At 47.8% G+C, this 20500-nt stretch overlaps 1 protein-coding gene across 4 annotated transcripts in view; it reads right to left on the bottom strand.

Moving 5' to 3' along the window:
• Positions 1 to 20500, bottom strand: part of SGPP2 (sphingosine-1-phosphate phosphatase 2) — a 38657-nt gene that overhangs the window by 11504 nt on the left and 6653 nt on the right. For 2 of the 4 annotated variants that reach the window (XM_075417305.1, XM_075417306.1), the window contains exons 2-3: positions 12783 to 12941; positions 448 to 627 (exon numbers count right to left, since the gene is read on the bottom strand). In XM_075417305.1, the coding sequence (XP_075273420.1) occupies positions 448 to 627; positions 12783 to 12941 (339 nt within the window). Of the gene's footprint in view, positions 1 to 447; positions 628 to 12782; positions 12942 to 17453; positions 17526 to 20500 lie in introns of those variants that run through there. The other 2 variants (XM_075417307.1, XM_075417308.1) reach the window with 2 other exon arrangements.

The following is a 20500-nucleotide window of genomic DNA, read 5'->3' as shown; positions in this document are numbered from 1 at the left end:
AGGCAACACAGAGCTCCTTTGGTTTCCCTGGGAGCCGGCCTTTCCCAACATGCAGTGTTGGCTTGGTGGGCACGGGGCGAGCAAAAAACGTGGACGCCGGGCATCTCCCGCAGCAGAACTGCGGCTCCCTCCGTGGTCACCCCGCACGCGGAAACACAGCGAGGCCACCAAGCCACGGCAGGGCAGGGCAGGGCAGCCTGCCCGCTGCTCCGAGCGGGTTCGTGCGAAAGACGGGAGATTTCTGCTAAATTTCTCCTTGTGTCTATTATCGGCCAGCTCCAGGTAACAGCAGGGGAAAACACACATCTGTGAAAAGAAATACAGAGCTCCTCTGGAAGTGGCAACAGCTTTGGATTTGCTAGTTTTCTGCAGCTTGCTGGAAGCACAGATATGCTTATCTTTTTTTTCTTTGGTGTTTTTTTTTGTTTTGTTTTTTGTAACCCCCACCTTGTACTGGTTCACGGTCGCAATGAGAAAGGAGAAGGAGATGGCGGTGGCTGCCATGGCGTGGGTGGAAGGCATCCCGTACTCTGCATCCGTCCTCCTTTCCAGCTTGACGACAGGTGGCGAGAGGGGCCGGGGCCACTTCAGGATGTCCTTGGAGACCTGGCCTATGTACATCACGATCTAGGGAGAGGAAAGGCCACGGGGCTGTCAGTCAGCACAGGCAATCCCCACTCAGCCCACCCAAGAACCACCTCTATTTCTGCGCTTTTTCCTGCAAAATCCACCACGCTGAGCGCAGGATTTATCCCCTGAATTATTAAAGGGTTTTCCATTATCCCAGTCAGCGAAGGAAGCGGCAGCTCTACTGCATCATGTCGTAACCTGATCAGAAGTGACACCAAAAGGAGGGTTTGCTGACGAGATGCATCAACACAGGATGGTGAGAGACGGACAGCTGGCTCCCACCCCACGCTAGAGAAGTTTAAGTTTCTCCCTATCCCTTACAACCCCTCTCCTGAATAGTGCGAACAGCCACAAGAGAAGTTTTTCCACCACCACCTCCAAATCACCGCCCTGCCCAGCTGCATCCCCCGCAGCTCCAGGCAGCAGCTCTGCCAGGGCAGCACAGCTCTCCCAGTGCCAGCAGCTCCCTGTCCGCCTGCCGCACAAGGCACTGCAGGAGCCCCGCTGGGACGCACCACCAGCAAGGTTATTAAATAAAAGCCTTGGCATCCTCAGTGAGGCAGCAGAGAGAAAACTGGATGAGCAACATAAAGTACCAGTTCTCCTGCCTGACTCCCCAGCAACAGGCTTTTGTGCCCTGCTTGGGACAGCAGAGGTTTAAATTAAGCAAGGGCTCCAATAATTACCTACTGAGCACTGCAACGCAGTGTTTTTGGGGAGAAATGTTGCATTCTCAGGCCACTGCAAGCAGTAGCAATGGGAAGCAGAGGCAAGAGGGAAAGCTGGCCAGCATCCCCGAGAGGCACAGCCCACCCAGCAGCTCCCAGGGCACCCAACGTGCTGACATCCTCTGCTCCTCAGCACCTTCTTCCCAAGGCAAAGGGCTCTCAGCATCCTCAGTGAGAAGGATGTGAATAAAAATCACCCTTGCTGTCTCTGGAGGATGTATTTGCTTTCTGTTGCCACCCTCCTCCCTTTGGATAGTGCAGCCAGACATATGCAAAGCAAGCTCTACAAACAAAACCAAACCTTTTAACTTTTTTTCTTTTTTTTAACATGAAAATTAGGTTAACTGACGTCTGCCATGAAAGCTCAGTTGCTGTGCGAGACAGCTCACTGTTCTGATTCTCACGCTTCCTCTAGCAAAGGAGGGGCCTTAAAATAACATCCTTCCCATGCTGGTGTTAGCCATATGCCAGAACAGCAACACGATCATCCGCTGCCACATTTGTCACCAGCCACATTGCATCCCTCTCTCCCCACCAGCCATCTAAAACATGGCTTCACACTAAAAGAAACACATCAGGATCCAGGATTCACAAATCAGGACCAGGAAAAAGCCAAAACATCATGTTCCTTCGTCCCCCTCTCTACAGCAAAGGGCATGCCGCAGGGACTGCCGGGCTTACAGCCAGCACCAGAGCCTGGAAAAGTGGCCGCTGGTGCCTTTGCACCCTGTATCCCTCATCCCATGAATCACATCACCACCTCATGATCAGCACCACCCGCGGCATGCCTGGCTGCTCCTGCTTCACCCCGATATGTGCCCTGATACACGGGGCATAGGGCAGTCAGCAAACACCCTGCCCGGCCTGCTCACAGGAAACAAAAGGCTCAGGGAACAACCGTCTTAAGGAAACTGCTGCTTGGGTTTATTCGATTAATGCCACCACTTTCCAAAGGGATGCAGGCATATCTTTGGAAGTTAATTAAATTCCAGGGTTGAAAGCAAAACTACTCTTTCCAACAGAACACAAAACATTGCGGCTGCCGCTTCTGATACCATCTGAGAGGCAAGGTAGGACGAGCCAGTTTATCAGCAGTCCTCTGTAATAATGACTTCCACTTGTAGAAGTATTATTAGCAGTAGCACGTAAGAGCATTACAGAAGGGGAAATGAGTCATCTTTGGAATGAAGGCTATGCTAGGACTTCTCTGATGGTAAAAAACAGGCTGAATGCTGGAGGTGGTACGGGTAAGCAAAAATACCAAGCATCCTCACAACACCTTCCTGCCTGGCATTCCCAATTAAATTCCATTTTATAAAAACACATATTTTATAGACATGTACAGTAATGAGAGATGAGACAACCTCCATAAAACATGAAGAGGAGTCCAGAATACATTCAGACTAAGCACAGGTCTCTGAAGCACCAGACCTTTGCTTTTAGCTTATCTGGGTGCTGTGCCCGTGGTTTTATACACAACGTCCTGGATTATTTGGCAGAAGCAGCCGTTGTGGGTGCGGTAAAACACCCTCCATCAGCGGAACTGGCAGGCTTCCCCGAGAAGGTGAAAGCTGACAAGCGCACCGTTGCTAAAAGGCACCCGGCAAAGGTGTTGCTGTGGTTCTCCTGCCTCCCCACACGCGGCTCGGAGGCGGCTGGAGGAGCACAGGGCTGCCCAGGCTCCGCGCAGGCTCTCCAGCTCCCAGCATGGCGAAGCCAGCAGCCCAGAGCTCCTGCCAGATCTGCCGGTGGTGGGCAAATGGGTGCCATCCCCGGGGGAGACAGAGCTGGGCAGGCAGAGCACCAGCTGGGAGCTGTGCAGCCCAGCCCAGCCCTGCAGCCAGTCCTGCCAGGACCGTCACACAGCTGGCGGCTGAGATACCCCCCTGCAAGTGTGCCAGGCACAAGCTCCCAGAGCTCGGCCACAAAAAAAACCAGTAGGAAGCCACCATGGACGCGGTCACTATGTGACAAGTGCTGTGCAGAAACACACTTCCAGCATGATATTTAATTGCAGGATATCTCTGAATTGCACTCTGCTGCAGCTCTCATCTTCTGAGGATGGCAGGTATCGGCCTTCGTTAAGTGCCACATTCTCTCGTAGGCCACATTTCATTATTCCCTGACCTTATTTCTCTGTCATTTTGGATTTAGTCTCTAACAGTCCCCAGAAACAAAGCAGGCAGCCTGAAAGTTTTGACCTGTTATCAGCTTTTTTCAACCTAGCAGCTGAGAAAACCCCTGTAACATTGCGAACCATAAGCACAGAAGCACTGGAAAGGAGAAAGGAGATGGAGAGATGAGCACGGGGGACAGGTTAAAGATCAACGCTGAGCTAAGCCTCACCTACATTTGACTTGAATTACCTATTTGCGCAATGCCAAAAATCTTTGATGGCCCTGGAAATAAATTTAGCATGGGCAGAAATTACCCTAAGTCCACACCAGCAGGTAACTCGGGATTGCTTAGGTGACAAAGCCAAGCTCAGGGGACTGGATGACTTTGCTGTGATCTCCAGCCTACCCTAGGGAAGCCGAACAGCCCATTCACGCTGGCTTGGGACACGCAGGGGAGGGCAGGTTAAGGCTTGACCCAGCAGTGTGTCACCCCACAGCTGCTGACTGGCTGCAAGTTTGTGCATTTCAAAGTCTAAGGAAGGGTGATCCCCCGGGCTTCACCCCGCTCCCCTTTCTCCGCAAGGGCTGAGAAGATTTAGGGAGGAAGGAGGCGCCAGGCTCAAACCATACTAATCTACCATTTAAATAAAAGCCATTCCAAAAGTCTTCACATGCTCAGGGACTTTTCCACCTGATAGGTCTCCAGGCCCAAAGCTGAACGTTGGAGAGAAAGGTATGGCAAAGGAGAGAAACCTTGAAGCAAATAATTTCTTCGTGCTTTATTGTTCTACTTGCTTCTTCCCGGCGTTACTGACATTTTTTGCCTACCTAGAGTGCTATATTACGGCTCTCAATGCTATCCTTCTCTGTTTATTTCTAGCACAGGCTCTCTTGCTCTCCATCCGCGTGATGCAGATCAACAAAATTTTCTGCAGTTCTTGTGGAAAACAGTTTGCAGACATCTTCACCATAAATAATTTGAATTTGCACATTAATTAGCACCTCTGTCTCTGCATGGGGAATTTGTCTGAACCTGGAGACTTTTCCATTACTGACGCAACAAAGTCAAAGCTGTGATGGCTTGTGTAGGACACAATTAGCTGAAGAAGATAAGTACACAGAAATGCACGGGAATTTAGTTGAGATTTCACAAAAGCCGATGGGAGGGGCATGACTAATTCCCTTCACCCTGGCAGCTGACAGCAGCAGCTCTAACTACCATGTACCTCAGACTGTTGAAACTTTGCAAAATGAAACTTCATTGTTTCACACCTGAGTTACACCTGAGTGTTGGCAAATGAGGGGGACTGCTCAGGCTGGCAGGGAGGGAGGGGAGCTGGAGTCTAAGGATGAGCAAAGGAAAACCACCACAGGTCAGCACCACCACCTTCCCAGGTCACCAGGTACCCACAAGCAGGGCCCAAACCTGGGCAGAAGCAAAGCGATGCTCTTGGGCATCAGACAGGACCGTACAGGGAGCCCTCGCCTTGAGATGCCCACCGTGCTTTCCGACAGGAACATTCTTTTAGAGGAGCCCGTGGGGCTCTGCTCTGCCTCTGTATATGCCACTGCTACAAGCTACAGCTGTGACAATTGCCACGATGCGAGTCCTTACTAAAGAAGTGATGGCCAAGGCAAGTTGGACCATGACACAGGAGTAGAAGTGTGGTGGAGGAGTCACTAGCAACAACTATGCCAATGCATAACACAGGGAAATGCTGCTTTCCCTTCTGCATCGAGGTGTGCATACACACATAAGGACAAGCTGCTCAGATATCACTGCCATGGTGGGAACCCCCAGGAATTTACATCAGCGTCCTAATATTTGCAGCGTCACTTGACAGCAACATGGCACAGCACCAGCTGGAGATGCGGGGAATCAAGCGCATCACGCGAGCCCCTTCTTCCACAGCCACACACTGACCCCCACGCTCCTCCCTGCCCCAGGAGCTGCCGGCTGCTCTGCTGCGGGCTCCCCTGCCGCTGCTCTGCCTCTGTGAGACACCGACCGGGCGCTTCGCCGATGCAGCTGAGCCCATGAGCTGTGCTCGCAGGCAGAGGAGAGCCCAGGGTTAGGCAAGGAAGGCTCTTCCTCCCCAGGGCTGCTCCTGCACTGCGAGATATTACCCACGTCTTCCTCCGCTCCACAATGAAGCAGCGAGCAGCCTGGCTTACTGACCCACGCTTGAAATCCAGGGTGCAGCTACCTGATCTGCTCAGAGCTGAAGCAGCCCCTGCTGTCTCTGCACTGCCAGGTGCTCCTGCATCAGCTTGGCACGCTGCGGGCGTGCAGGGAACGCGATGCGGCACAGGCTGCGCCGAGGCTGCTGTCCCTCCCGAGGGTCCCGCGCCTGTACCCGCAGAGGCTGAACACGCGGGCTGAGGCTGCAACCCTGACACACTGCCCTTGTGTAAGGGCATCTTCCTAACCCCCTGCCCACAACACCGTTATTTGGTTTGGGATTTTCTGAATTTGCAGTGCCACACAGATGACTGAAGCCTTCAGAAGTAAAGCCTTACAACAAATGCAAGAAGCATTTAAAAATGACTTCAGACTTCTTACTTGTACACACTTGTTCCCTTCTCAAAGGGCTTTTCTGTGCTGCTGTAAGCAACTTAAAAACCAGACTTTCCTCAGACTCTGGTGCCTATCAGTACTCCTGGGGCAGCCCAGGCTGCGTGAGGGTAATAGCAATCCTTTACAGCCAAGGCGTCAGGTGAAGGAAAGGCAAAGCCTTATTGCCACTATGGGTCAACAGCATTACATTTTACTACACGACTGCAATTAGCAGTTGCTATAGCAGCACAATAGCCTTTTCCTGAGGGTTTCATCCGACTTTGCTCTGAGTCATATATATGGTACATCTCCAAAAATACGCCCTCACCTGGGGCTTTGCACTGGCGTAAGGAAGACAAATCTGTCTCTGTATTTTAACAGATCTTGCTTTAGTGAACAACTCATGGCATTGGCATCCACATCAGTCCAGGTGCCAAAGCATTTCTCCCAACACCCGAGGGGGTTCCCTCTGGGGAGAGGGGCTGGTCCCTTCCCTTCCCTGTGGGCATCAGAGCCTCATAAAGTCATTTGGCTCTTTGACATTCACATAACTCTGGTATCGCTTCAATAATTTGAGAAGTGGTTTTGCTCACCTGCAGGCACTGGTTTTGCCTCACTATTCTTGCAGTCGCTGCGGGCAGCACTTTGATGGCAGGAAGCAGGAGAGCTGGACGCAGGTTTACCGCCACAGTGCGGATATGTATGAAGGCACACAGACAACCACAGCTGAGCCAGCTCTGTATGCAGAGGCACGGGAGCAGTGCCTCAAGGCACGGTATCCCCTCTGGAACATCTCCATGGCAGCTGCCCAGACCCCGAATCTGGCAGGTTTTAGGGAACAGGCCCAGCGCTGCAGGTGTGCTGAGTGTGGCACATCCTCCACCACCCCTCCTCTGCCACAACCTCCACCCAGGGATGGACACACTCAACTGTCCCACAGGCACATGAAGATCAGGAGGAGGAATCCTTTTTGTACTCTGTAATATTTCAGCTAACAAAGGTGAACCAGAACGTATTTATTTTCAAATTCTGAATGTGCAGCTCTCTCATCTGCGCTACTGATCTATTAAAAGGACAAGATGAAATTCTAGAGAAGACAAGGGGTCAAACAGCATTGGCGACTTCTTCCCTGAGACTCACAGTGTTGCAGCCTGACTTTGAATCTGCTGTTTTGGCTCTGAAATAGAAACTCTATAACCTGGCTCTAGAAACCCTGGACTGCAATAGGATTTGTTGTCTTCCCAGAAAGGAAATTTACAGTTTGAAAGTGATGTTGCTTTTGTTTTTATCATAAGCACTGTGTGCTGATGGGAGTGACAGAGCACATCGGGAACACTGGAAAGAGGGGGGAAAAAAAAAAAGGATGCACTATTAATAAACTGGCATTTGCAGGAGATTAGTCAAGCAGAAGCAAAGACTGTATTCGTGGTTGTCAAGGCAGGCGTGACTTTGATTCACCACACAGAAATTAAACGAAGCATCCAGTCTGCACTGTTCACAGATTCTGTTCTCAGCATCCCCAGCTAAGGCTTAAGTGAGTAGATAAACACTGCCGCAGATAACAGCTGCAACTGCGTCCCTCGAGCATCACTTGGTTCACAGCAAAAGAGGAGCAGGGTGAGCATGTTCTTCTGGAGATACTCCTCCTACTCCCGAGCCAACGCCAAGAACTGAGGTTTGGCTTCAGGGAAAAAACCCACGGAAGTCACTGAGCAGCGCTGCTGGCCTCCCCCTGGCAGCAGCCCAGGTAGAGGAAGCCCCGCAGAGCAGAGGAGCCCTAGGCACCCCCAGCCTGGGGGCCTTAAGCCACCCTCCCATCGCACCCTGCTCCCTATCCCCTCCCCGAGCTGCCCAGCCGCTCCCCACATGTGGAGGTGCCACCGGCGACCACGAGGCTGGGGATCTCCTCGAGGCACATGTGCCTCACGGGAGCGGGCGGCTGGCGAGGGGAGCTCGAGGATCTGCCACCTCCAAAGAGGTCACTATTTTCCTGAAAACACATCAGTCTCGTGTTAGCTGCGCAGGAACTTTACACGATGTTTGGCAAGGATTTGGGCAGGTGCAACAGGACATTCAAGGCTGTGTTGAGCTCGTGGGATGCTCAAACACTTCTCCAAGTTGTCGCAGCCGTGAGGTGGGCAGCACGTCCAGGAGGCAGGTCTCCAGCCCACCACAGTGAAGGGCAGCAGGGGAAAGGAGGAGGGAAGGGACAGCACAGACAGCTTCTTAAAAAAGAAATATATAGATATATATAGATATAAGAGGGAGTACTTTGGCTCTCTCAAGTCAGACTTCAGAAAAACAAAACCAGAACAAGATCAAGAGAGCCTCATGTCTCCAGAAGTATAGCTGGCAAACATCCTAGGACATCGACTCTGTCTTTAAAAGAAGCCTTCAGACAAAAACTGTAAGGTAGTTGACTATCTTGTAATGGGTTTAAAACAGAGAAATCTGGGCCCACGTCTCTGGTAGCAGGAAACTGTTACACCTTGTAGTTTAGTGAAATAAAAAGGTTCTGATTTAAACTTCACCATAAATTATTCCCAGCTAGATGACTGAAACTCAGCAGTCTTGAACTGACTTCTGATACGCAGGGTTTACCTTAATTCCACGTCTCAGTTACATAAGCTTCGTTGGCACTTTTTGTTCAAGGCTAGAGCACAGCTACCAGCACATATAAAATTCTCTCTCAATAAACACTTCATCATGTTGTGCATTTTCTTTTACAGACCATTTATTTTTGTATTCTGACATTTTGCAGTTATCTACATGCCTGAATACAGTCTTACACGTTCTTATGCAGTGTAATATGTGACACTTTACAGAGTCTGACTTTCCAGTGACTGTGTTTATCAGCTGTTCCAAGCTTGTTTTGGTGAAATGTTGCAAAAGCCCAAACGCTAACAGACACATGGGACTCCCTGACGGCAGAGTTTGCTGCAAAGTGAGCGTTCAAAGCAGCACGCAGGGACTCCGTGGCTGCACAGTGATGCCAGCGGCACCACCAACGCGGGTAAATTCCTGCTGGTTATTAAGCTCCTGGTTACCCTGACAGCCAGAGCTCAGGGCTCATCATTCCCCATTAACCAAATGCCGACAGCCTTTGGAAAACCCTTCCTCTAAAAAGTGAGCGGGGAAGCTGAACTGCCGTGGATTGACACCCAGGACCTTCTCAGACCCTTGGGCCCTGACGGGCAGCCTGTGGGGCACCGGGGGGTATGCCCGCCCGGCACCACTGCCGCCCAAACCCTCCTCCTTCAGGGGTGCCACCTTCCCCTGAGCCCACAGCTTATTGCTCTGTCGCACTAGCAGCTTCCACCCCTGCCCCGACAAAGTCCACGCTGGCCAGCTCTTCTTTGTACTGTATAAACTAAGGTTTTATCAGCTCGAAAGAGGTATGGATACATTTTACATTCACGCACCCTGAAAAAATAGAAAGAAACAAGTTTCCAAGCATGCTGAATAGCAAGCAGAAACTGTAACTGTTTTTTTCCAGGTCTCTACCTGACCAGTGAAATTTCACACTAAAATAAAGCTTTCAAACTGAAGAGGTGTGGAGATTAAAAAAAAAAACAAGCTGGACTTTCACCTCTCGAGCCGAGATGTGCAGTAAATTTAAAGTACATTTGGGAGCTGGTTCCTGTGAAGTTGTTTTCCATCTCCGCACTTCCTGGTTGAAGCAGCAAGAGCCGCAGGCATCAAAGCCTCGTCTGGGCAGATTCAAGGCCGTTTACATCTAAGAGCCGAAGCAGGGAAGTGAAGACACCGGGGCACTTTTGGCACTGACCTAGCATCTTTCTTGGATGTTGCAGGCAGTTATTTCCCTTGTCCAGCTGCAGAGGGAAAGGTAAAGCCTAGATGCCTACTGTGAACCCTCAGAGGAAAAGCTCAGTGGGAGCACAACGTGCTGTTTTAAGGTCCCAAAGCACCTGGATGTGGCTGCAGCCAGTTTACCCAGAGCCACCCAGGTAAACAGAAAACCATGAGCAGCCAGGTTTGGAGACCCAGGACCGGAGAAGACATCCCAGGGCTCCAAGACCACTCCTCTGCTGCTGCTGTAATAAATTCTCCTTGTTTTTCTTACTGCCCTTCTGCAGCTATTTCACAACCTTTGGCTTCAACCTAGCTTATTTATGACTGTCTTACGCATGTTTCTTGTGACTGTACATTTAAGCAGCTCCTTCCTTGCCCTGGTGTTTACAGCCAGCTCCATTCTCTCTCCAGCTTCATTTTGCTGGTGACTTCTCTAAGCTTTCACTCTCTGCTCAGAAAACAGCCTGTTCCCTAATCATCCAGGCCCTGCTGCAGTTCGAATTTATCTTTCTCAAGTGTGGGTGACTGGCTCCGCATAAACTGTTACAGGTAAGACCCCAACTCTGTCATTTCCAACTTGCAGCAGAAACTCACAGGTTGAAGTCCCCGATTGCACAAGACATGGAGCACCACACTCTGTACCACTTCCGTTCCTCCACCGCCCAAGGGTAAGCCCACTTCTCCCGCACGGTGGTCCAGCCCCCCACGTCACGCCCACGCCTGCTGACCGTGTTTCACCAGCACGTGCTCCAATGTACCCCTGTGCTCTGCACCATGCTCACAAAAGGGCGATTGCTGCTCCACCGTCTCTCCCTGCTGAAGAGCTTCACGAACAGCCGCTCCTCATCCCAAACAGTGTTAACAGGGAACTATGACTACCTCCTCCTCAGGGCTCTCCATTCCATATCAGCTCCTTTCCCCAGCTGGATAAGAGCCTTCTGCAGACCATGTCTGGGCACTGTGCTCACCCCTTCATGCCCTTCCCAGCCTTCTACTGGCAGCTGTTGTCAAAGACTCTCAGGCTACCTGGATTTTTACTTTTATCGAATATGGATGTTCTCAACCCCACACCACCACCCACGCAGAAACAGAAGCATTTCTTTAAAACTCTGAATTGCAGACAGCCTGCAGATCTGCACTGCTGTTCACTGCTGCGTCACCAGACAGGCGTCCTTCCAGTGCTGCTGCCAAAAACCTTCCTGTAAGTTAAAAGCAGAGCTTTCACACTGAACACCTTGACGTGGCCCATGCAGCTGAGCCGATTCTGCGGCGGCAGACGTGCCTGAGGTGTCCGAGACAGACCGACACCACTTACAGCACCACGAATGCTGATTCCTGTTCACAGCCTGCTCCCCAGCAAATGAGCCACCCAGCCGAGCTTGCCATAACATTAACACATAGCCTGCAGAGACATTTTTAGCCGTTTCACAATTACATACAATTAAAATGTTTTTAAAACTACAGATTGTCACAAGTCTGTATTTCAAACAGCTTCTCTTTTTCCCCTTTTCAGTACAAAAGGCAACTCCACTACTCCCTCAGCAACTGGAAAACTAATATTAATAATCATATCATCACATGCTTACATACTGTAATTAAACCAGCCTAGATCTGGCCAGTACTCAGATGGACTCCTTGCAAGGTAAAGGCAAGGCAAGTCTGCAAGAAAGGCATGTGAGGAGCTTTAAAGAGTCATTTTTTGAGCAATATGCAAACCCAGAAGGCAGTGACTACCAATTATCACCTTCTGTGGCACTTCTCCAGAAGCAGTAGGTGTACTCCTGGCCAAAACCCAGCTCTAATTATACAGTGTCCACCTACTTCTAAATTTCATCTGCAAGTTATTTTGCATGTTCTCTTTATAAAATGTATTGACTAGGGTTACTGGCACAGAAAACCGATACCTTCTGCCCAAGCACATTTGAAGCGTATGACCCAGTTCAAATTGTTTTTATTATTTCTCATCATATTATTTGACAAAAGACAGAATACTATTAACCAGAATTGACTAAGTCAAGGAGAAGCTTCACCGTAAAGAAACAAAGCTAGATATCACATCCAAGTTTTTACCAAGCTTCAATTTCTTAAATCAATGTAGATTGACAGCCAAATCTCCAGGGTCTGTCATCTGCCAGAGATTCTTTCTGCCTCCTTCCTTTGTTCTAAAACGGTCTTATTTGGGCAGCAAAGATCTGATCGATACCAAGATGAGCAATGGCAGCAACAACAACAGCCATTCCCAGATCAAAGTGCCTGGTTCCCTACTGGTTTTCAGTTCCAGAATTACTACATTATTCTGGATACCCCAAACCACATTTGTGAAGGCTGAAGCAATGCTGAAGCCTGTTAATTTGATAATGCTTTTGTAGTAGCAAAAATCAAAGCCTTTAAATCTTAGCGCTCAACAGAGAATCTGATACTTTTTTCCCCCCCAAGTGACTGCAGCAGCACCCTGTTTATTCCCCTGCAGCCTGCGCACCCCCTTCCTATTAGGTTTATACCAATTTCAACCAAGCCAGAACTATATGAAGACGTTATGCAGAAGAAATTGGGGTAAGGGAAGGATTTCCTCAAGTGATGAAAAAAGATCCTTAAAATACCATGACACATTGGGAAGGAAGTGTTTTCCCAGCTGTTCTGTGCAAACCCTATCAAAAGCAGCTCAAACAGTTATTGGGCTGAAAAAACAAGTCAGTCCGAGATGTAGCAGAGATAGCAGACACCCTGTGTCAGCTAATGCCTCTCACCTCCTCTCTCCGCGGTGCAATGCCTCTGCTTCCTGAACACGTGAGGTACACGGGATAAATAATGTTGCCTATTTTTTTATATTTGAAGGGATTTTGTTTGCTTGAAGGGTTATCCTCACTCTTAAATATCCATTTGCTACAGTTACAGAATTATCAACTACACGTTTAAATAAGTCATAGAAATACTTACAGACCAAATAATTATCATCCTTCTAGACACAGAGTGATCTATGTTCCAGTAGGTAAACGGAAGGAAAGTGATATAAAAAATCTCTTGGCCCAAAGCAGCTGAAAACTTGAACAAGTAGTAGTAGAAGTAGTTTTTCACAATATACTTCTGCGCACAACCCTGGAAATGAGAGGATTTAGAAAGTTTTAGTGAATTAGCAACTTATATCAAACATTTAAGATATTTTAACTATTACAGCTCCCAACCCTTAACCCAAATAACTTGTTCCAACAAGTGTCAAGAAATTAAGTTCATTTTTTATACTAAAATGAGGACTATAGTGATAGCTTAACTACATTTCCTGCAGATCAGAGATCTATTCAAACTAACTGAGGGTAGCAGTCACGCTGACAAAGATTTTCAAGATATCAGATCAGTCTTTCCTCCAAGGAATCAAATATGTTTCATAAAAGGGTACTGATGCATTAATTTTGAAGTTTCTACATCCATAGATAAAAAGAGCCACCATCACTTTCAGTGGAAATCTGTTGAGATTAAAAAAGTAAACTGCAATTGCTGAACCATTTCCTTTAAAATTTGCCTCGTTCCACCAGCCAAAGTTCACCCTGCTAGTCCCTGAAATTCGCTGGCAGCAGAATCCCCTGCACTGCCCTCAACGCCGGGCTCCCCTCTTCCGACCCACGGCAGGACATTCCCGGGATCGCTGCGCTGCCGGGAGCTGCAGCCCTTCCACAGCAGCTGGCTCGGCTCTTGCAGCCGCACGAGCTGACCCAGGGACAAGGCTGCGAGTGGGCAGAGGGAAGAGCTGCCCCTGCCACCGCCAAGTTTTCACTCCAATATCTTCAAGTAAGAACCACCAGGTTGTCTCTTTGAACACTACCAGCAAGTCTATTGCAAAACGTATCAGGTGATGCTGTTTAGGACTTTGTTTATTCATTTTATGAAGCTACAGGTTTCACTTTTCTCTGGATTTGGCAGCTAGATGATTTCATTAGATGTACCCCACCGAATATGCTCATTTTCTCCCTTCTAAAAGGCTGCACCTAGCCCGCTGGAGCTGGGAAGACACACAACCGTGTATCTTATTAAAAGGTTTGCTGTTGCTGACTTTTGGGACTAGTACACCACTAAGAAGCCTCCCACCCCATTAGCAGGAGCAACATGCAAGTGAATCACATGTTATACAAACACTTGTACATTTCAAAAAAAAATTATATAGATATATATATATATGAAGAGGATTTTTGATCTGGGGGCAGGAGTAAGGGAGCCAATGTAGTATCGCTCCATCTCCCCAAAAGAAAAAAAAAAAAAAGGAAATTGGCTGTGTAAATAAGAGATGAAAGCACTTCCTAAAGATGAGAGTTGAAAAGAGATCACGAAGGTTTCAGCAGACACACTAACATGTAGCTCTGATAGAAGCTCCTAAAACTCTTCTAAGAGAAAAACTATTATGCTTGGACTTGACTATGTAACTAATCTAATTCTCATCCTACTCGCTAGTGAGAAAATGTAAAAGTCACCTAAGGAGTCTAGACAAGCAACTGTAACTCATTGTAAAAGCCATTAGAAGTTCCAGTCTTTTAATCTGCTTTCATTATGGAGATGAGGCAAACAGCATGAAGACAACAAAAGAGAGATGGAAAGAAGTTGCATCCATTCCCCTATCACAGAAAAAAAATGCCACAACTTCTTTAAATTGATTTTTGCATCAGTAAACAGAAAATATGAGTCATCGCTTTTGAAACACTGGGGTCACAGGAGTGTCCCCCCATGTATTAGTAATAGAGGTCACAGATCGGTTACCGGCATCCCTCAGAGAGAACTCAGTGGCGAGCTCTGCCTGGCCGGCTGACAGAGCAATCAGCCTAAGTGTCTCGAGTCTCATATGCCACTCAGAAAACACCCCCGGTGCAATTAGCAGCTCTGATGCTTCTGTCCGAGATCCTGAAACCGTATTGGGTCGCACGCACGTGGCCCCAGAGAAAGCTCTCGTCTGGCACCCCCAATTCCTCAATTAAGCATCAGTCTCCAATGTACTAGGAATTATGTGCTCGTGTGCTTTAGATCAAAAACGATCAGAGGTATCCCTAAGGTACTTTATACTTGGAACCTTGCGAGATGAGGGATAAAACTCTCTGATTCCAGTAATCTGTTTTTTTTTGGCGGGAGGGGGAAAATTCAGGTTCTAAAAGAAATCTGGAGTTAAAAAACATTTCCAGCCAGAAGGCAGGGCCAAGTCCTTCCACATGATTTTTAAAACCTTTCTCTTTTTTTCTTCTTTTCCTTTTCTATCAGAAATCACTCCCTACTTGTTTGGGGTTTTTTGTTTGGTTGATTTTTTAACAATTTTTTTTAAAAAAACACTACACCAGCAGTTGTGGACAGCCCAACATATGAGGCAGGAACAAACAGATCACTCCTGTGACACATGTTGGTAACAGCCACGTTAGGCATTCAAGGTATCCCAGAATCACTCTACTTAATTTTAGGCAGTATACGGTAATAAAAAAAGCGATGTTTTCAATCACTGTGATCCTAAGGCACTGAAAGTACAGAAAGCCCTCTCCCCCTGCACCTCCATACCCTGGCCCATGACAGGTCCACGCTCAGCTGCAGCAGTGCCAGTGCCGGAGCCCAGCAGTTAGCTCACGGCCACTACTTATATCCATTATTTCTGCAGAAAGCAAAGACCACTGTGCTTTGTGAAGTGCCTTCCCTTTTTATTCTCATTCTAACCCCAGTGCAGGAAAAAGCCATTACAATTATTTATGTGAACATTTAACATTTTCTAGGACTCTCAGAAGTTTATTCAATCTCTACTTTTAAATAACTCTGATCTTTAGACTTGTTTATATTTAATGTGCTGAAGTGACCTGATGCCTTCCACAACCTCTGAAGCACTTTGAGTCAGCCCCTCCATCCACCTCCATTACTATTTGGCCTGGATCAGAGAGGTTTTAATGGGCAGCAATTAAGGCTGTAAAGTCAGAATTTTAAGAACATTTCAGAAGCAAGGTGTAATAAGCCATGAGATTTCCAGACACAGAAGACAGGTCTTTTCACACAAATCGCCCTTCTCATCAACTATAAAATATCTATTTTGAAAAAACTTAACTGCTTAAATTACAAGACACTCACACATTCAGGTGAGTCTCCATAAATTAAAACACTCACCTGAAGTACTGGCACAGAAAATGGCTACAGTAGGTCATCCTAATTTTGCAGTCTCTGGGCCCTGGTCATGGGTGAGCCACTCACAGCAGGAGCTGCCCCGTGCATGCTCAGGGGTCCGAGGGCAGTCCCTACGCTGCCGCAGCACCCACCCAACCTCCCTCGGAGCGCAGGAGCACCCCCAAAGCCTCCCTGCAGAGCAGTAATGACAGGGCCGGCAGAGCAGATCAAATCACCACCACTGTGACTCTTGGGAGACACGAACACACAATGACACAGCACGACCGGAATCCAGAATTTTAGACAGCACATCCATAAAGAATATTTAGCCTTTACTTTATAGCTGCAGTAAAGGAATAGCAGCTGAACCATTAATGTAATGCATTAATTGTATTTTAAGCCAGAGGTATACCCCACAAAAAAAGAAAAAAAATAAAGCCATATAAAGATACCACTTCTTCGATTCCTGTAGGATCTCCCTCATCAGAGCGCCAAACAGGCACCGGCTTTCCCTGCCCTGTCTCTAGAGACAAGCTCTGCAGCATCAGACGTCTAAGGCTCGGAGCCTGACCCAGAGATACCATTAACCAACATTTTGTTCTCTGCTCTCAATTGCTTTGGATCCTTCAGGAGACCTGCACATTTAATTAAAGTTCTTGAAGTCATTATACTGCTTCCCTTCCAACAGAATCGCCTTGCAGAAGTTCAGAATTTCCCTCCCAAAGCCCCTAGCTAATGCATTGCAATAATTCTCACTTCAGCGATGGTTTTTTTATGATGCAAAAAGTGCACAGAATTTAGAGAAGCACCAAAGACCAAGCAAAAGAAAAAAGCCAAAAACTCCTATCTAGATGCGGCTGTACACAGAGACAATATAAATAAGACAATTCAGTCCTGCAGGACAGTACTATGTGGAGCATAACCAATGGGAAAAAAACCTTCTGTACTGCAGAATTCTGTATAACCAGTCAGTTTTACATCACCTTCTATGCTTATTCACTGCACCCAGTTAACAAAACAACCTATCAAGTCACCAAAGAAAAAGAGATATCAGTGATCAGATTTTGGAAAATAAGAAAAAGCAAAAACCATGATATCAAAGACTTCAGCTCTTCCATTCATCTGCACTGCTAACAATTTCAGAGTTTTCTGAAGATCCAACAGGTAGCTTAGAGCAGCCAGTAACATCTCCACACCTACGCGGCCACCTCCCTGGGAGCACCAACGCTAGAGACTCACCACTCCAAGGTGAAAGAACAGAGTGGCCAGGAAAAAGGAGCTGTGCCCCAGTGGGAGATGCTGGTGTGGCCATGAATCCCTCACAGGGAGGGGTTGGGGGCACAGCACCAGTGATGAGCTGATAGAGGAGGCAGCAAAGGAGGGACACAGACACATGGAAGAAATGGCAGAGATGTCAGAAAGACAACAGAAAGGAGGGCAGTAGCACACAGAGCTCACAAAATCCACGCAAGGAGCCCCAAGGCATGAAAAACTCACCTAACCAACCTCATATATATGTATCTGCAGCTTCTTGCTCTGTTCAAGCACTTCTAATCAAGTAAATCTTTTTTACCCTCTCCGGAATGTGATGCAGCCAGCTAACAAGAGTTGTCCAGGTTTACACAGTGTCCTTGTTGTTGGAGAGACACCTAGAGCTCACTGAAACCTGAGAGATGTGGGGATAGAGACAAACAGAAATTGCAAGAAAACCCTTTTTAAAGGCTACAAAGTTCCAACCAGCTCTGCTGATAGCAGAACGGGCTTGTTGGCTAGCACACGAATAGGCAACGTCCAACACGCAGCCGTTGTGCACACACCTACAGTGGCACACACTAATGGCATAATGAGTAGGGACGCAGCCTTGAATCATCATTTGATGCAGAAGCAAGACAATCTCTGCATGGGAAGTAACAGCATGCGAGCTTCATGCCAGACAATCTCAACGCTTTGAATAGTCTCAGGCAAAGAACGAGCAAGGAGTCTAAAAGTCAGGCAGACTTCTGGTAGCATTTCAGTAGTCTCTTAATTCATTCAAAGCACCAGCAAAGGCCATTACGTAAAGCTCTCAGCAGGTACTTCAGCAGAGCAGTGCTGCACAGCCAGCAGCACCGGGGACAGCTGGAAGTTGTCAGGCTGAAATGGGCCAGACTTTGCAGGACCAAAGCCTGGGGCCAGTCAAGTAGGAAACAAGGACTAAGCGTGCCCAAGACTCCCACCAGTGCTGCCTTGCTGGGCACGGTCCTCACCCAATCGATGTCTTGCACCATTCATCACATCTTATATCGGTACATCTTCATCCAAAGCTTCCCTTCAGGCTGCAAAGGTCAGCCAGCTGAGACAGATGCACACCTGCACAATCAACGCATGCTCAGCGTGCCCAGCACACCACAGCTAGGACGGGTCCAGGACACAGTTAAAATACCCCAGTTTATCCCCGAAGATTTCACTTTTTTTTTAACCTTCAGATTATTTTCCTTTCCACTCTGATTTGTACTCTGCAGGTAGACTGAATTACAGCTTATATTTCTGTATATTGCTCTTGAAGAAACATAATTAGGCCTCCATCCTTCTGTTGAAAGAACACGGGCAGACATAACGGAATCTGCCAAGTAAAGTAAGACTAGAGTTGACAGAGCACTTGCTCACGCAATTAGTAGGAAGAATCAATGAAGGAAAAAAAAAATGATTATGTCATCTTCCTAAAAGAAAGCCTTTTTAATAAAAAAAAAACAAACAAAAAAAAGCCCATAAGCCTCTTTCAGAGACATAGGGGAATGGCTGCTAACAAGACTGAGATCGCTTGTGAAGGACTATGCCTGCAGTCAGCTGGAAGGACAGCCTCATGTTTCCTGAAAGGCAGCCTAACCGAAGCCTAGTCCCGCTTGTCCACCAAGGACAGACGGTTACACTCCCATCACTCCGACAGACATTTGTCTAACCTGTCCGCAGCAGCAGCAGCGACGGAGGCTCCACTGCTTGCTCCAGACGATCTTTGAGGGCTCTGCTCTCCTGCCACCTAGCCTGAAACTTTCTTACTGAAATCTAAACCTATGGCTATTTTCTTACCTACTGCAGACAAGGAACAAATTGTTTCCTTCCTCCGAAGGCTCACATGGGAGATGCTTGTTACAAGCATTCAAAACGGGACGTAACTGTCCTCTCTTCCATTGCTTAATCGCCTGGTGTTTCTTACAGAAGATGTTTAGCATTTTCCAGACACAGCACTTAACCTGCCTGTCTTGAATTACAGCACCCAAAGATCAAACACGACTCAGTAATGCCAAAGGAATAGTCCTGCACAATTTCACTCATTTTGCAGGCTGTTTTCAGAATAGCATGCCACCATTGAACCACGCTCAGCTGCGAATCTTCTTTATTTTTTTCCCTCCATGAAAGCACCACCAAGTCTATTGTTTTTCATTCTGCAGTTGAGTATTTATTACATCTGCTTCAATAGATATCTCCACTTATTGAACAGAAGTCAATTTTCAACCATATCTTCAAGCTTGACGAGACTCTCTCATTTCTGTTCTCGTCCTCCAGCCTACCTGCAGCTCCTCATCACGCAGGCAGCATGCCTCTCATGCCTACATTTCCAGCTAGTTACTTCCACATGGCCATGAAACCTACTCTGCAGAGCCTCATCACTTTCCAACAAAAGGTGTTCTTCACAGCACTCAAACTCGCAGGTCATTCAACTTCATATATTCCTTTCTTAGCAGGTGCCCGGAGGACATCCATGATTCCTGCCAGCTCATGTGTTTTGGAGCTTGTGCTCATTGCTAATAAAAAGGCAAGATATCTGATCTTCTCCACGCAGTGGTCTCATCATATCAGAATGATGTTTCAGCCCTTTTCTTTCAGTATCATTCAGAGTAATCCAAAGAAATCCTTCCACCACGGTCTTCAGACTTGTGAGCAAACACCCATACACACATCCCTGACATGGAGGGTAACGCCTCTGTTTTTATTTCCTTGCACGCTCTTTATGGAAAACTGTCCCTCTCACAGCCATTCCAGTTGCCTGAGTAACTCCTCAGATGTCCAGCTCTTACGCTTTTGTTTTTAACCACTGATGAGTGCCAACAGCAGTTTTCTGCCAAGCAAGCTGCACCACACCAGTGCAGGTAGGGCTGCGTGCGTCTGCTTCCTGAGGAGCAGAGGGAAGGTGGCTCCCCTCCTTCATGCCCTCAGCCCTGCTTTGCCAGCCAGAGGTTAGGCAGGTTGGCACGGCTGTTTCAGGTGCCCCCAACAAAAGAGGTGGGTGAGCTTCCCACGCGCTTCAGCATCCTCCTACGTTCCAGCAAGGGCTGGCTGACTTGTGCAATAAGGAAACAAGAGGGCAAGAGGGAAGGAGAGGGAAGGGCAGAAGGAAAAGGCTTCCTTCCTCCCTGCTTTACAGTGGAAGAACAGGTTTGTTTAATGGCATTTTAATTTACAAGAATTAGATTGCAATTTTGTGAGGTGCACTGTGGAGCCTTCGCCTGAAAGTGTCTGAGGAAGTCATTTTAGGAGCTAGATAGCTGCAATTTCTGTGGACAGAG

The sequence above is a fragment of the Opisthocomus hoazin genome, chromosome 4, assembly GCF_030867145.1.
Source record: "Opisthocomus hoazin isolate bOpiHoa1 chromosome 4, bOpiHoa1.hap1, whole genome shotgun sequence".
Classification (NCBI taxonomy): domain Eukaryota; kingdom Metazoa; phylum Chordata; class Aves; order Opisthocomiformes; family Opisthocomidae; genus Opisthocomus; species Opisthocomus hoazin.
This window is presented reverse-complemented; position numbering and strand designations above follow the sequence as displayed.